This window comes from Anomalospiza imberbis, chromosome 4 (genome assembly GCF_031753505.1).
Source record: "Anomalospiza imberbis isolate Cuckoo-Finch-1a 21T00152 chromosome 4, ASM3175350v1, whole genome shotgun sequence".
In the NCBI taxonomy this organism is placed as follows: domain Eukaryota; kingdom Metazoa; phylum Chordata; class Aves; order Passeriformes; family Viduidae; genus Anomalospiza; species Anomalospiza imberbis.
In genome coordinates, this window is record NC_089684.1 from 21,868,307 (window position 1) to 21,883,495 (window position 15,189).

At 43.6% G+C, this 15,189-nt stretch overlaps 1 protein-coding gene across 2 annotated transcripts in view; it reads right to left on the minus strand.

The window, feature by feature from the left end:
* Positions 1-14,449, minus strand: part of TET2 (tet methylcytosine dioxygenase 2) — a 69,819-nt gene extending 55,370 nt beyond the window's left edge. For both annotated transcript variants that reach the window (XM_068187471.1, XM_068187470.1), the window contains exon 1: positions 14,307-14,449. In XM_068187471.1, the coding sequence (XP_068043572.1) occupies positions 14,307-14,336 (30 nt within the window). In that variant the 5' untranslated portion in view covers positions 14,337-14,449. The remainder of the gene's footprint in view (positions 1-14,306) is intronic.
* Between the last annotated feature and the right edge of the window lie 740 nt (positions 14,450-15,189).

The following is a 15,189-nucleotide window of genomic DNA, read 5'->3' on the forward strand; positions in this document are numbered from 1 at the left end:
CCAAGAGTCATTAATACAAAACCTTCAGGTAAATACCAGAACTGTTGTTTCATCTCTTTTTCATCTTCCCCTGCTTTTTTTTTTTTTTTTTTTTGGTATATTGGCTTTTCAGAGTGGTGAGTAAAAAGGAGTATTGACTGAAGAAATGAACTGTTGAATAATCTCTTGCTCTCTCCCACACACCTAGGTGGCAGAGACAGCTGTGGCTAAGAATAGTTATTTATTATGCTGAGGGATTTTCTTCCCCAAACTGTGCACTGTCATGACTGTAGATCAATCCATCTAAGTATAAGAAAAATCAAAAGTCCTAAGTCTGTTCTCTGGGAGTTGAGTAAAACTCTTTAGTAAGACTTGCATCTGAAGTATCTGTGCATCTGAAGACATAATTAAACTTTAGGTGTGCCTTTTGCTGAACTTGTTAAACAAGATTTTCACTGCTTTTTTACCTAGAGGACAAACCCATGACAGAGTCTGTATTTATTTTGAGATACTCATCTAAACTGACACAATGGCGGTATTCACCCTGTAGCATACAATGGTAATCTTACACTGTTCCCTTACCTCCTACCCCCAGCTAAAAGCATTGAATAAAATAAGTTTCATCATAAGCAGCACTTCTTCCCTTATATTCTCTTCATTGGGTGACTAGAACAAACTCTTAATATGGTGTAAGAAAATATTATAAACAATAATGACATTCTCTGAGTAAGAGATTCACCAGACAGAATTTGTGTATCTGTATAGTCATTACACTGGTTAAGTTAAACGTACTGGTAAAGCCCACAGATATCATAAATACTAATAATTTAGTCCTTGTAAACCTCAGTACTCTCTGATTCAGAACAATTTAAAAAGTGCTTTAGGGTTTCTGAAGAAAGACTCCAGAGGATGTACAATGATGTACCCAAGAGGAAAGCTATATACATTAAGGGATGATTTTACACTAAGGCTCTAATTCTCCATTCTCCCACTCTGCCCATACTTGTACAGTTTCACAGTAAGGTGGATTTACTTTCCTCAGGCAGGAGAAATGCTACAAAGAGCTCTTAAAATAGGAACACAGCAGTGACCTATTTTCAGTTCTTCCATTCTTATTTCTAGGTCTCTTATGTACAGTGTAATGAACATTGTAATGAACATTCAGCAGTGAAAAGACAACAATAACTGACCAAGTACATTTGCTCACATTCTAAATACAAAGTTAAAAATAGTTAGGAGACTGGACAAAACTGGCAATGGGTCAGGGGCTGACCTGCAGAGCAGTTCCCCAGCTCAGGTTAGAGCTATCAGAGACCACATGAAATGAGCTAGTGACCAAGCCAGAGTGAACACGTGTCACCGTCTCTTGTTTTATTTTGCTTACATAGCAAAGAAACCTTGCAGGAATTTTGACAACTCTAATGTAGAGCTGCCATGGGTATGGTTGGAAAAGATGACATCTGTACTTAGAAAAATTTTATTCAGTAGCGGGACTGAAATGTATTGCAGAAGAGGCATGGAGAAACTCATAGTGTGTCTTTCCTACAGGGTTTATCATTATGATATTTACAAACACTGTGATGTATTACAATAGAACTACTGTCTTTTTACCATCTCATCTGCTTCTGAAAAGTCAAACTTTCTATTTGGGAGGAGGAAAATACTTTTTCATCATTTAGGAGGATTCTGTAAAGCTGAGATTAAATTCTTCAATTCCAAAAGTGAAAACTGGAAGTGATTTTTAACAAGGATAGGTTATTTTTGCTCATTTCACAGCTTTTTCAAGAAAACTCTGATTATTTTAAGCAATCACTTACAGTTATAGTTAGTACCTGTCTTCCTCCACATATGTGTATTTCTGAGACAATTTCAAGAATGCTAGAATCTGTCAAAAACGAATTGTCTGATCAGGTACTCCACTCTACTATAAACTGCTAACTTCTAGAAAGCAAGCTGGTTTGGAGTACTTTGGCATACAATACAAACTTCTTTCAAGAGCTTCAACAATGAGGAAGGAATGCTTTCTTTTTTTTCGCTAGATGTGTACTGTAAAAAATATACATGTGAAGATAGAACATGGACAGTGAATAGACAGTTGAACACTGAGTGCTTAGTTTGCTGAAGCAGCATTTCTGCTATGCTTTTTTTTCTTAAGGCCCATGTCAAAAAACCAAATTAGCCATGTAGTGGTATTCATGTTTTGTAGATGGAAGTGTTTAATTTGAAATTACTAAGGCATCTTTTTCCTAAATGGATGGTCACAGCCTGACTACAAAGCATTCATTAGTGCCTGAGTGCAAGTGTTAATAAAGGAATAAAAAAGGAACTGTCAATCAGGAACTACATGATCGTGCAGTGTTCTTTTCTTTTAGCCAAAGTAATCCAGCTTTGCATTTCCTTCCCGTTGTGAGAATTTTATGTGCTGAGTTAGTTCAATGCAGAAACAGAGTGCCGAAGAATACAGTCACTTCTATCCCTGAGCTGCTGAATCACCCGCAGCTCCTGCTAGTTAATAGTAGCTATTTTTAGTTTATGGTGGAAAACGCTCTCATGGTGGCAATGATCCTTCAAAACAGTTTGGGAGAAAAATCATCTGCTTTGAACGTCTCTCAGAGCCGCTGTGGGTACGAGCACCTCGCTATCCGTTCCCAGCACTGGCGATCTAGGTCAGCCTGGCGCGCGGGATGTGGCATTCGCTGCCTCTTTCATAACTGCCTGTAGGAGTTCTGGGGTCATGTTTGTAAACACTGCTGCCATGTGCGCGTAAGCACGTGGCGAGACACCAGCCTGACCTGGAGTGCCAAAGCCAAGAGGTAAAGCTTGGCGCCAGTGTGATGTCGCTAAGCCAACCAGCGCCAGCGCCCCGGCTAGCGCACACCCCTTGCAGCCCTGTGAGACACCACGGCGGAGTGTTTGAAGGGCAAGTGGGAACCTTTTTCCTGTACGTGGCACACGTGGACGTGTGCTCATGTTGATGGTGGGGCCCCGCAGGTTTGTCTGTCAGTGTAAGCAAATGGCAGTGCTGAATTGTTCTCAAGAAAAATGGAACTCCTTTCTGCCCTAAGTCACTAAAATTGGAGCCCACATGGTCCCAGAACACAATGCAAAACTGTGACTCCTAGGGAAAAAAAACTGGATAAGGGCACATTGCCAAAGTTTCCAAAATGACTTCAAAGACACATAACAGAGACTTCGTGTCTGTAATAGCTTTTTGCTGGCTTTGCACTGATGAAATTAAGACCACGTTTCAGGCATTTGAGGAAGTAGCTCCTAAATTATTTCTGTTTATCAGTAAAAGTTGCATGATACAGCCAGTACAAATAAAAGTCACAAGTCTTTAATTTCCTCTTAACGAGAAATAAGCAGGTCCAGCCACCCAAACCTGTGCGAAGTTTCATCTCATGCTGGCCACACATTTATATGCTTCAAGAAAAAAGAAAACAACAAAACGTGACCGGGGGGACAGTCTGTGGTCAATGCCCCTCTCCATTATAGGGGCTCTGTTTCAAGCGCAGCTGTAAGTCTCATTTTCTTTGACTTTCTGGGAGAGCTGAGAATAGGACAAAGAGTTAAAGTGTTACCAGTCTCTGCTGAGTCTGCACTTTTCAGCCAGGCAAGGCAGAGAGGCCACTGGAAGCTGGAAGAGGGTGTGCACTCAGCGGAGGGTGAGCGGGAGGGAGTGCGGGGAGGTAGAGTAAAACAAAAGGAGAAAAATAAACTGTGCACACCCCGAAACAAAACAGGGGAACAAGTACAGAAAAAGTGCTTGTCTTTGAAGAACGGGAACTTTTCTGTTTGTTTCCCTCCATGTAGTTATATCTTGTTATCTAAACTCAAGGTATGGTAGATATATGAGTCCTTGAACTCTGAACTGGTGAGGAGAGTAGCAAAAGTAAGTGATTTTAGCTGAGCAGCTGGAAAGAAACAGGCTTTGTCTTTTTGTGCCTCAGCTACGGGAGGCCATTTAACGCTGCAACACACAGCTGTTCAAACCTCTTTCTTACTGTACGCCAGTAGCATGCTAAAACAAAGCAGAACTAAGGCAGTCTTCTCTGAGTGATAATGCAACTCTGGTTTTAAATACTAGCTGCTCCAAATTACTTGTGTTTTGTTGAGCCCCATCTCTTAAACCTGGACAAGAATTGGTCCCTGGTTTGTTAGTGGGAAATGAAAAAATAAAAATGTCCATTCATTTCCATAGGCTTTCTCAAATCCTGCCCTACTGAAAATATTACCCAATTCCTTAGTAGTGTTTCTGGAAAGCAGAAAAGTACCTTCCTCACTGTTGTGTGTACATCTAGCTAGCGCTCTCCAGTGCTACTACACTATCGAGCAATGAAGTTTCTATTTTTGACTCACAGTGGACAACCTTGCTCTAAACCCCTGGCCTGAATATTACTTAAATGTAAAATGAGCAAACCTGAACAAGCTAGCAGGCTCCACAGCCCATCATAGCCCTGCCTTCAGCCACAACTGCTACAAGCAGCCAAGACTGTGCTGAAAAACAGGAGCTCTCACAAGCTGCAGTGTGGCACCCAGTGGTGCCTAGGGACCTAGGAGGGTGTTTGTAAACAACACGGCCACGTGCACATGAGCCATGTGGGGCTGGGCTGGGTGAACCTCCAAACTGCTGTGGTAGAGGAGCAACTGCGGGAGGCAAGTTGAAATGCTCTGCTCTGCTCCATCTTTTTCCAAAGTATTTGCAGTGGTATTGTATCTCTAAACATGGCAGGGAAAAATCCATGTGTCCTTCACAGTCAGCTGCGTCTGCCAGCATCCAGAGATGCTGCACGAGCTAAATTTCCTATTGGATTTTATTTCCAAATGCAGTTCATCATGGATTGTGTCGCAAGTCCATTAATGTGCTGAAGTTAAATAGGGTGGGCTCTTGGTTAAATTCACTATATAGCCAGGCAGGCTGAGCTATGACTATGACCCACAGAAAAGGAATTCCCAAAGGCCAGAGACATTAAAGATTACCATCTCCAATTCAGGTCGAGGAGATGAGGGCAGTTCAAAGATGTTCTTTTCTCTTGAACAGAAAGCTATGAATGCTGCTATGGTTAATGTCAGGTTAATGCAGGTTTGTGCATCCCATCTCCAGCAAAGACATTTCTGACAACAAATTAAAATTGGTTTTATTTTGGTATTGTTTCCTCCTTTGAGCTCTGCTACCAAGTGTGATGTCAACAGGAAGGTTCGTGGACCCTGACAAACCCTTAATTGATAAAATAGATCAAATGGGAATTGTGTGGTAGATTGGAGCTGATATACATGAACAGCTTGCAGACTGTGGGAAATTTTGCCTGAATGAATAGGAGGATCAAGGGTATTAAAGGTAGTTAACTGAAGTACCTACTTATATAAATGTCATAACTGTTTCACACACTGTGATTGACTGACACAACCTACTACTTTTAATTATTGTTATTTTAATTATTTGTTTGGAGGTACATGGAGACACCTACAGCGCCAGTAAAATGGAGATAACATTCTTCCCTGCATCCTTTCTCAATTGGAGAGGAGGGTTTAAACAGTGACACAAAGCAAAAAGTCAACCTTTTTCCTGAGGAGATTTATTTAATTTGCTGAGTTGTTTTGGATAAGCACTGCTGATTTAGAGGTACGAAAGTTTGTCAAGCAAAACCAGAACATGTTGTCAATCAACAGAAAATGGTACTGAAAACCAAATTCTAAAAAAAAGTGAAAAGTGTCTAGTTTCTGTTTCTTAAAATTGATACTTCTGTTATCTTAGTAAGCAGAGAAAACGATCAGTAAGCTTCTGAATGAGCAGGAAGGAGGGTATCATGGGTAAAGCTCTGGGGTTTAGGAGATATGGGTTCAGTTCCCAGCTATACCACAGCTTTCCTGTAGGTCTTCTAGGGTTAAGAACAAAAAAGGCACAGAAATGAATGACTCCAGCAGGGTTTGTACCACATTGCATGATCTCTGTGTGCTTTGGCTCTCAGTTGTTGCTTATTAATTTTATACCCTTTCTCTCCTTCTTTGCGTGTTTTGCCTGCTCATTAACATCAGCACCCTGGGGAAAAGGCTGCAGCAGTTCTGCTTAGGAACTCCTCTGACACACACACACACACACACACACACACACACACACACACACAGAGCAGGCACTAATAGCAGCTTTGCTTTATTTACTGCAAATATTTAGGTTTTTGAAAGGGAGCGGCCTGCCTCTGCTATAAACAAGTTACTAACACTCTGGCCTCTTGTGTGCTGCCAGACCCCTTTTCTCATCTCTTCTACTGACTTAAATAGTAAGACAGAACAAAAATGGCTTATGTTTGTACAGCCCCAAGCACAGTGGGATTCTGTTTCGTGGCTGGGATATGAGGTGCCTCCTAATGTGCAATAATTAATTTCACTCTATCCACTCTCCTTTTATTTAGAAGCATCAGAGTTGCCATCCTGAATTAGACTCATGCTCCAGCTTGTCCAACAAAGTATCTCTAACCAGCTCATTGTTTCAAGAAAAAGCAGCTATTCTCTTAGTAGCTAGACCCACTCTTCCAGAAGCAAAACTTCTTATTCATCAGCTAGAGTCAACATTTTATAGTAAAATACACATTAACTTGCAACTGCTTTGAAAAGTTGGTGTTTCTAATTAAAAATTTGTTTTTTAGCTTCTATACCTGTAGTCTTTCCATCCATTTCTTCTCCTTGTCCCCCAAAAAAAAGAGAAAAAGCCCCAAAACTACTTTTCTTTTTCTTTTTTCAGTACTACAAAGTATATGACTGACTAGATGCCTCACTGCTCCAAGTGTGTCTGATATAGCTTGGTGAGCCCAAGATGAATGAATAGGGCTTTGTGAAAATAGCAGTTTGCAGGATCACAAGTCAGCTGACACTGGGGGAAAAAAACCAAAATACCTATACTTAATGTATTGTCAACTGTACAACATAGACACAGTGGAAAAACAGACAGAAATCTGTATTTTCCTGCCTGGTTTCTCACTTCTCAGGCAGTACACAGAGTAATAGAAAGAAGACAGATCAGCACAGTTCTTGGTTTTCTTACTGCTTTCTCACACCTACAGAAGCTTCTCTGCATTAAGGATTATAGGGAAGCAGAAAAGTACAGGTCCGAAGTTATTTAGGAAAGACAAATGTTCCATGTGAAATATAGAAAGCACCATAGAAACAACAGAGAACTGAAAGGCTATATTTTTCTGCTTTGTGTGGTTTCCATCTTTATGAATATCAAGAGTGTTTTTCCCTATTTGGTCTGTAATTTCACTTGCTTCTAGGCATGTGACATGTACATTTGCAACTACCTATGCATGGAATGGGAAACACACTAGCATACATTTTCCTTCCCACAAAATGTCTACTAGATACACAAAATGAAAGAAGTGTTAAATCTGACCCTTTCCAGTTGTTTAGCTTTCATGTTCTTGATTTGTAGTGTTGCCATTTACGTAATACTTCAGAGCTGTTTTGGGCAGACAAACTTGAAATTAAATAGAAAAGTAAGCAAAGGAGTGCAGAGGGAAGAGAAATTCGGCAACCTGAAAGTATGTTAAAATCTGTAATATGTGCGCACACATACTGCCACTGCTCCATATCCCAGGAAGAGGTGAGTCCATGTATTTGCCAGCTTTCATATGTTATCTTTTATGGATAAATTGCATTTGTTTTATTAAGCTGTACATGCACTTGGAGCTTCATGGAAATACCTCACTTCTGTGGTCTTTAACTTTGGGAAAACAGTAGAAACTCCTGTTTAGTGCAACAATTCCTTTTCCTCATTTTGCTGTGAGCAGGAGAGTCCAATGCTACTTGCACACAAGAGAAAATATGCAATCATTCTTTTCTCATTTTTGCTTACATAAGAGCTAGAAGAGTTTTGTGTCCTTTGGCAAGTATAAAAATTTTATAACTTCAAAGAATGTGACTTCAAACACAAGTGAAGTAGCACTGAAAGAACAAACAGATTAAACAAAAATGAAAAAAAGCATCAGGGGCATGAAATGGGGGTGAGTGTTGCATGAACAGTTGTCTTTCATTCGAAGAGACAAATCTAGAAAGATACTAAAGGACACAGAAGATGAGGGCAAAACTCTCCTGCCAGAATCAGGCCCAGGGTTAATGTTTACCCTTGATCTAACAGCACTACAAGTGGCAAGAGAAGGAACAAATAGCACAAACTCAGGAATGCCTTTGGCACATATTCTCTCACATTTACTCTTGCTTGCTACCTTCTGCTACCCAACCAGTGCAAGAGTATTGGGAACTGTAAGTCAAAAAAAAAAAGGCCAGAAAAGAAAATGAAAGGTGGTAAAGAGCTTACTGAAACAGAAGCAGATTCTGGATATGACACAAATCATTTTATCCTGCAAATGAGAAGACACCACTGCAGTGTAATTACAAAATTACAGTGTTGTAATAGACATCAGCATAAAATGGGAGCAACCAATGTGAACGTACAACTGCTAGCAGAAGCCATGTGTATAACAAGATCTGTGATCAGCCTTCCTACTCTGTTGCATTACAGTGAACACCATGACTCATCCAGACAAATTCAGAACCTGGAAGAGGCATTTGTACCAACTGCTTCCTGGCTATGAGGAGAAAACAGATCTTAGGATTCATTTTGTAAAGCAAGTAATGTGCTTTGCACAATGTTCTGAGTGCTTCTTGCAAAACTGCCTAAGAAAGTCTGGAAACTGCATGGGACCAGATAAGGAGTGTTAGAACCTCTGATAATAAGGTCCTACAGCACATGCAGGGCATAGGCTTCAAGTGTCTCCGAAGACCAGAACTGGCCTGACAGGTTTGGTTTAGGTCCACAGGTGAGAGCATGAAACATGTTGTCAGTTGGGTGCTTCTGACCTGCTACAGTGCATTTTCACAGAATCACAAAATTTTTGTCTCTGCAAGGCATCCCCAATAATTAACACCACTTCTCCCCCTCTTTTTTTTTTTTCTTTTTTTTTTTTTTTGAGCAGCAGATTGGTGGCATTATTCATTTGGTTGGGTAAATGCAGAAATTTCCACCAAGCATCTTACATCTAATGGAGATCCTAAACTTGCCTTGCAGTGGTATAAGCTTTCGTAACAACAACGCCTCTTTGTGTCAACATGTCTCATTAAGTAATAAAGACTTTCAGCTATTTGATTTTACTCATAATGTTAGTGAGATTCATGATTTTTTTTCTTGTTCTTTAAAAAGGGAATTGTTCTAGTATCCTAATAGTCAGTGAATCATGCTTAATTAAGGAAAAAATATATAATCATATACAGTGGGATTCTTATATTGTAAAGAGTTGTTTTGCTGTAAAAGCTTTTGGGACTTTAATTAATTATACATTTTTAAAAGGGGAGGAGGGGCACAAAAATAATTTGAAACCTTTGCAACAATTCCCTTAACCCCCATCTCATACTTCGGGTCAGTCTGTTCCAGACAAACCCGTCAACACAGCTCAGACTGCGCTAAAGCACAGAGGAAAAAAACAACTGCGTTCAACAAAGGATCCAGCGGTCTAGAATGCAACACAGATGCAGAAAGCTCAGCCAAAACCCAAGCTATGATATGAGTCCTTAAAACTCTGCATTTTTTTATTTCTGTCCCCCTCCTCCGCTGTCCGCGAAGACTAGGGACATTCCTAGAACTCTGTTCTCACTGCTGCGTCAAGGCAGCTGCCGAGGATGCTGGGACTGTTTGTAAACACTCAAACCACGTGCACGCAACCACATGGAGAGTCATCGTCCTGACCTAAACCTACCCACTTGGTAAGCCGGGGTTTCGCTGCAATGGAGCCAAATCCTTTCCCAACACATTGTGACTTAGAGTAGCTCACGCCAGGACACTGGAACACAAACTTGGACTGCTGATGCATTATTGGAAAGGAGATTAGGCAGAAGAGTTGTTTAAATTTCAGTCATTGAAATGTGAGTTTAAGGACAGGGTAGCTCATGTAGAGTACTGAAGATGTTCTTTATACAGCTGCAAAAATTCAACTTAAACCTGGAAACTTCCCCTCCCCCGTGCATACACCTGGTAAAACAAATATTCCTATGCTAGGAAAACATGTGGAATATATTTGAGGTTAGAGGTAATGCTGTAGTACATGTGAAGATTATTTCATGTTGTCTAAATTGCATCATAGTATTTAATCAGAGTGCGGATGGTACTGCCCTGGACCTGGGCAAGACACTTCCAACGGGTATTTGGTTATTGAGCTATTCCTGGTTATCTTAGCTATCTAAACGCTCACCTGCTCATTTCTTTGAAACTGTTGTGGTTTAACAAAACTTTGTACTTGATTAGGCTTAAAATGCTGAATCTTCCTTTCTTGCTGAACTTGAGCATAGAACAACCCTATTCCCTTCCACACTGCAACAGAAATGCCTCCTGTATTTAACATTTTATTTTTGTTTTAGTAAGAGGAAAAATGCACACACAAGGAATTAGGTCAAATACTGCAAGCTTTTATTTGTCTGTAAGAATAATCCTTCTGGGATTTCTTGCCAGATGTATACTACAAGGCAACAACACTCCAACTTGGAATCCTCACCTCCACAGAAAACTTCACTTTTTAAAGACAGCTTCAATTTTGTTCAGGTTACCAAGATGATTCAGCATTCTGGAAGGTGTTTTACAGAGATGAACAAGCCTGCTTGAAAAGACAGACAGGAATCTAAATCTTTACGCCTTTTATTTGTTAAAGTGTTTTTCAAAGCATGGCAATTGTCTTTAAAGTGACCTCAGATTTAAAATTCTTTACTGTGAAAAACTAGTAGAAAACTCTTTCTGATCCACCTATAAGTTAGGACATGTTTTTTTCTTCATTTCAAGAACAGCGTGAGATACATGAGTAAAATTAGTTAGCTGTTCTTTCTATTTCTCAGACCTTGTTTTTCTCTACCTTCTTCCTCCCTGCTATGTAATGCAAGGCACATTCCCAGTATTTTAGTCCAAACAACCTTTTTGGGTCAGTCATCAGCTCTCTTTGGGATTAGTCCAGCTGATGCTGGACAGTCAGAATTTTGTTCCTTAACCCCACCATCTCTGCATCCACCCACTGAGCAGTTCTTTGGCAAAATGGGTGATTTTCCATATATATAATATATATATATATTATATATATATATATATATATATATATATATATACACATACACACATACAGATTTTTTTAAGCAAACTTATCTACCCTATGGTAATGCAGAAGTGATTTCTTTTCAATGGGTGACTGAGAGGATGATTACTCATGGTACTTTCCATTTGTAAGGTTTTATTATCTAGGATTATTGGGACGAGGTATGCAAATTGAACATGTAAGCAGTGATGATAAAATAGCAACTGGAACTATGGCAACTTGTTAGTAGTTACTTGTTCAGTGTTCAAAAGCATATTTCTGCTGCAGAATGTCACTAAATGAGTAAGATGGTACTCATTGCCTTATGAAGTAAGGGATGGGAATAATGCTGCAAGTGTGATTGATTCATACAATTCTCTTTTTGGCTTTCAGCCATGATGCAGTCATATGCTTTATCTCTGTCAGACTACAGCTTTTTTTTTTTTTTTAATAATGAATCATAGTACATCCCACTCCATTTCAGAACTAGCACATTGCCTTTCAAAATGATGTCACAACACTTAATGCTGCTGGCTGACTGCCTTAACAGCAATCAGAGAGCTGGACTAAATAAATACTGTATATTATTTGCCAAAATAATTTGTGGTTGTGTTCTCCAGCACAGTTTCCAAGATAACCACCGACTCTACTTGAAACTTGGCAACTTTGTTCTACCACTTTCAAGCTCCAGTTGTGAAGCTAGCTTACAGATGCTGCTACCATGCCTAGAGCTACTGTGCAGCAGCCCAGTGAGAGAGGTAGAGGGGTCACTCCCTGTGACCAGCCAAATTTGACAGCTCTTCTGGAATTCCACCTTGACAAACTGTCAGGTTTTAAAAAGGACCTTACTTGGCTCCTGTCAAAACATGAAATCTTCCACTTGGAAATAAATGGAACAAGGGATTTGAAGTCACTGCTTAGGCACACTGATAAAAACACTACTGTCCATGCAAATAACTTAGGAGTGAGGCGCTCCCTATAAACCGGACCAGGGTCAGTAACATTAATCCAACCTGACCTTCATGTTTTTTTGAGCAGCAGATTTGCTCCAAAATATGATAAGGGTTTTTTTTTCCCCTTTTCTTTAGGGCTGTCTTGGTGTTGTTAATATTTAAGAGAACACTGTGGAAGACACAGGCCAGCAGCATCTGAAGTGCTTGGGCAAGAAGGAAAAGTCCCATCCAACTTTGGCAGCTGAAGTGTGCAGGTTCTCCCAATATCGCATGCAAAAGCCAAAACATTTACAACCTTGTATTTCTGCTACCCAGTGCAGCACTGGTACCAACAAGAGACCTCGGAAATCTGTCCATCATAATAATTCAATATCTCTGCAGCAAGCGCACGTTTCTTGTTCTTTAAACAATGCTGACATGCCAAAGTCTAGGACCATGTGGACTATATAAAAACAATACCAGTTTTCCTGGCTAAAAGCCACCATAATGAATCACCACAATACCAAAGTTCTCATAAAAACCTTACTACTAACAGTGATAGCTCTGTAGATTCAGGTGCCTCAGTGTCTCCTGTTCAGCCTTGTCTTCTTTTGAAGATTTGTTCAGAATGGGCAATACAAAACCATTTTCTGAAGTTCCCTGTATGCATTCACAAAGGGGTTTTTTATGCCACTTCCCAAAATGTGACAACTCTTTCCACTGAAAAATAACTTTTGAGTTCTTCATGTCACATTAACAGCAGTTTAGTGCCACCACCAAAACACTGTTGTTTTCCACAGCTTTGCATTCCCTTTTTTCCTTCCTCCCCTCACCTTGGCTTCTAGATTTAAATGTTTTCTGACTTCACTGGCAGGGCTCATTCTAAGCTTTCCATGAGAGAGACAAAATACTGCCCAACAGGGATTTTTTTTTTCATTGGTTCCAAATGGTGGTTTTCTGCGGGATAAAATCCAAGATGGGTACATTGTTTCAGAGATTTAACAGCAGCAGTCAGATCCCGCTGTAACTCGAGTTTAGACCTGACTATTGACCATTGACATCTATCTCCCTGTTGAGTATCTTCGGCAACCACGTCCTGTTTTGCACTTTACAACCTCCAAAGTGCTAGAGTGGAATACACATGCAGATACACAAGTGAATGTGTGACTACACTCACCCCCTGCTGCAGTAAGTCATCCTGCCATTAACACGCGAATAGAACGGCCTCATTAGCCGACAAACAACACCCACTGACCTGCTTTCACTAGGGACAGTGTTATCTGCTCATCTCTGAAACTCTTAGACTTCACATTGAAAGGAAGAAGAAGAAAAGAAAATTATTCTGAACATATATTCAGAGCTGCCGATCACTGCTCAAAGCCTGCACACTGGCATGCCGCTCATCATGGGAAGCAAATCTTGTGATGAGATCTTTAGCTGCAGCGTTTCGATGAAAGCACGCTAGACCACATCACTTTTCCCTTCACCTCAGTCCGAAAAGGAAAATTACTTAGCAGAAAAGAGTCTGCTGAATTTACGACACTCAGACCACGAGCCGAAAAGCCCCCTTTTAACTCTGGGCAAGAGAATCAGTGCTGGTGTCTAAGGGGGTGATTTAACGCCGATAAACGCCGCGATGCGAGCGAGCGAGCGCACACTGCCGCGCGTCCGACTCAGGCGCGGCGAGGTTGTTGCTCTTGTCTGTCATCTGGCGGGGAACGAGCCTGACCTCGCCGAAAGCGTTATTTTAGGGGAACACGCTCGGGAAAGTGATTCTCCTTCTCATGCCGTGGCCACATTGTGCCCCGACGGCGGGGTTTAGCAACGCGGGCGAAACACGCGTGTGGATCATTGTACGGAAAACGGGAGGCCTCTCTCCGAGCCCCCGCCTCGCCCGCACGCACTTCTCCCTCCCGAGCCCCCGGCACCGCGGTCCGCTCGCCACCCCGTCGCCGTGCCCAGGCCCCACCAGCCCCCCGCCCCTCTCCCCGGGCTGCGCCCGCCTTTGTGTCCGCCCGGGGCCGCGGAGCGGCACAAAGCCGGGGCGCCTCCGGCCGCCGTCCCCCGTCCGCAGACAAAGGCGCGGGGAGGGGCGGCGAGGGGAAGCCCGGGTCCGGCCCCGCGGGGAGGGGGCGGCGGCGCCCCCGCCGCCCCCGTCAATCAGCCATGTTGGGGGACCCACGGCGGCGCCCCCTCCTCGCCGACCCCCGGCGGCGCGGCGCGGCGCTGCCCCGCGACACCTCCCGGCGGTGCCGGGCGGGGAAGGCGGCCGGCGCGGGGATCCCGCTCTGACCTCTGCCGCGTCCCTCAGCCTCGCCGACATCCAGCACGCACAGCCCGGGCGCCGCGCTCCCCGCTCCTACAGCGCCGCCATCTTGCTTCCTTCTGCTCCTTGGCGAGCGCGGCCGGGCCCCCGCATCAATATGCGCGCGGCGCCCTGACGTCGGTGCCCGCCCCGCGCACCGCCCCGCGCGCGCGGCACGGCTCCCCCCCGGTCCCCCCCAGCGCGCGGCGCGGGGGCGCCCCCAGCACCGTCACCGGCGCCGTCCCCGTTCCCGACCGCGCGGGGCTCTTTTCCCGGCTGCTGACGCTCTTTTGGCCTTTTGGGGATTCCCACCCCCGCCTTCTTGCACCCCCACCGCCTTTTCTGCTTTCGCCGGTGGGTTCGCGGGACGCGGCGGGGCGGAGGGTGCCGCCCTCCAGCGCCAGCCCCCGCCGCCCCCCGTGGGACACCCCCCGTCCCGCATCCCTCCCGTCCGCGGGGGCCGGCGGCACTTTCCCACGGCCCCGGGAGCCCGTCTGCTGTGCGGCGGGCTGCTCTCCCCCGGCTGCGGCGGGAGGCTTGGGAGTGCAGCTTGGTAGTGCGCGGTGGCCGGCTGACAGAGAAAAAGAAAAGCCAAGAAAGAAAAGTGGTGGGGGGAAATTGATAAAATCTCCTCAGGCTTCCCCAAAATGAAGCCCTGTGCCCGCAGACACCGGGCTGCCAGCGGGGATTGCTCAGCGCGGGGTGAGCTGGACACTCATTCCCGGGAGCGCCCGCAGCCCCGCGGCTCGGTGCGTGACGAGCGGGACTAGCGGCACCATTCCCAAACTATGGGCTCGTGGCTCGCCGCAGGAGAAACGGTGTCGTGCCCGCGACAGCTGGAGCCACAGAAGGAGGTCTGGGTGCCGGTCCC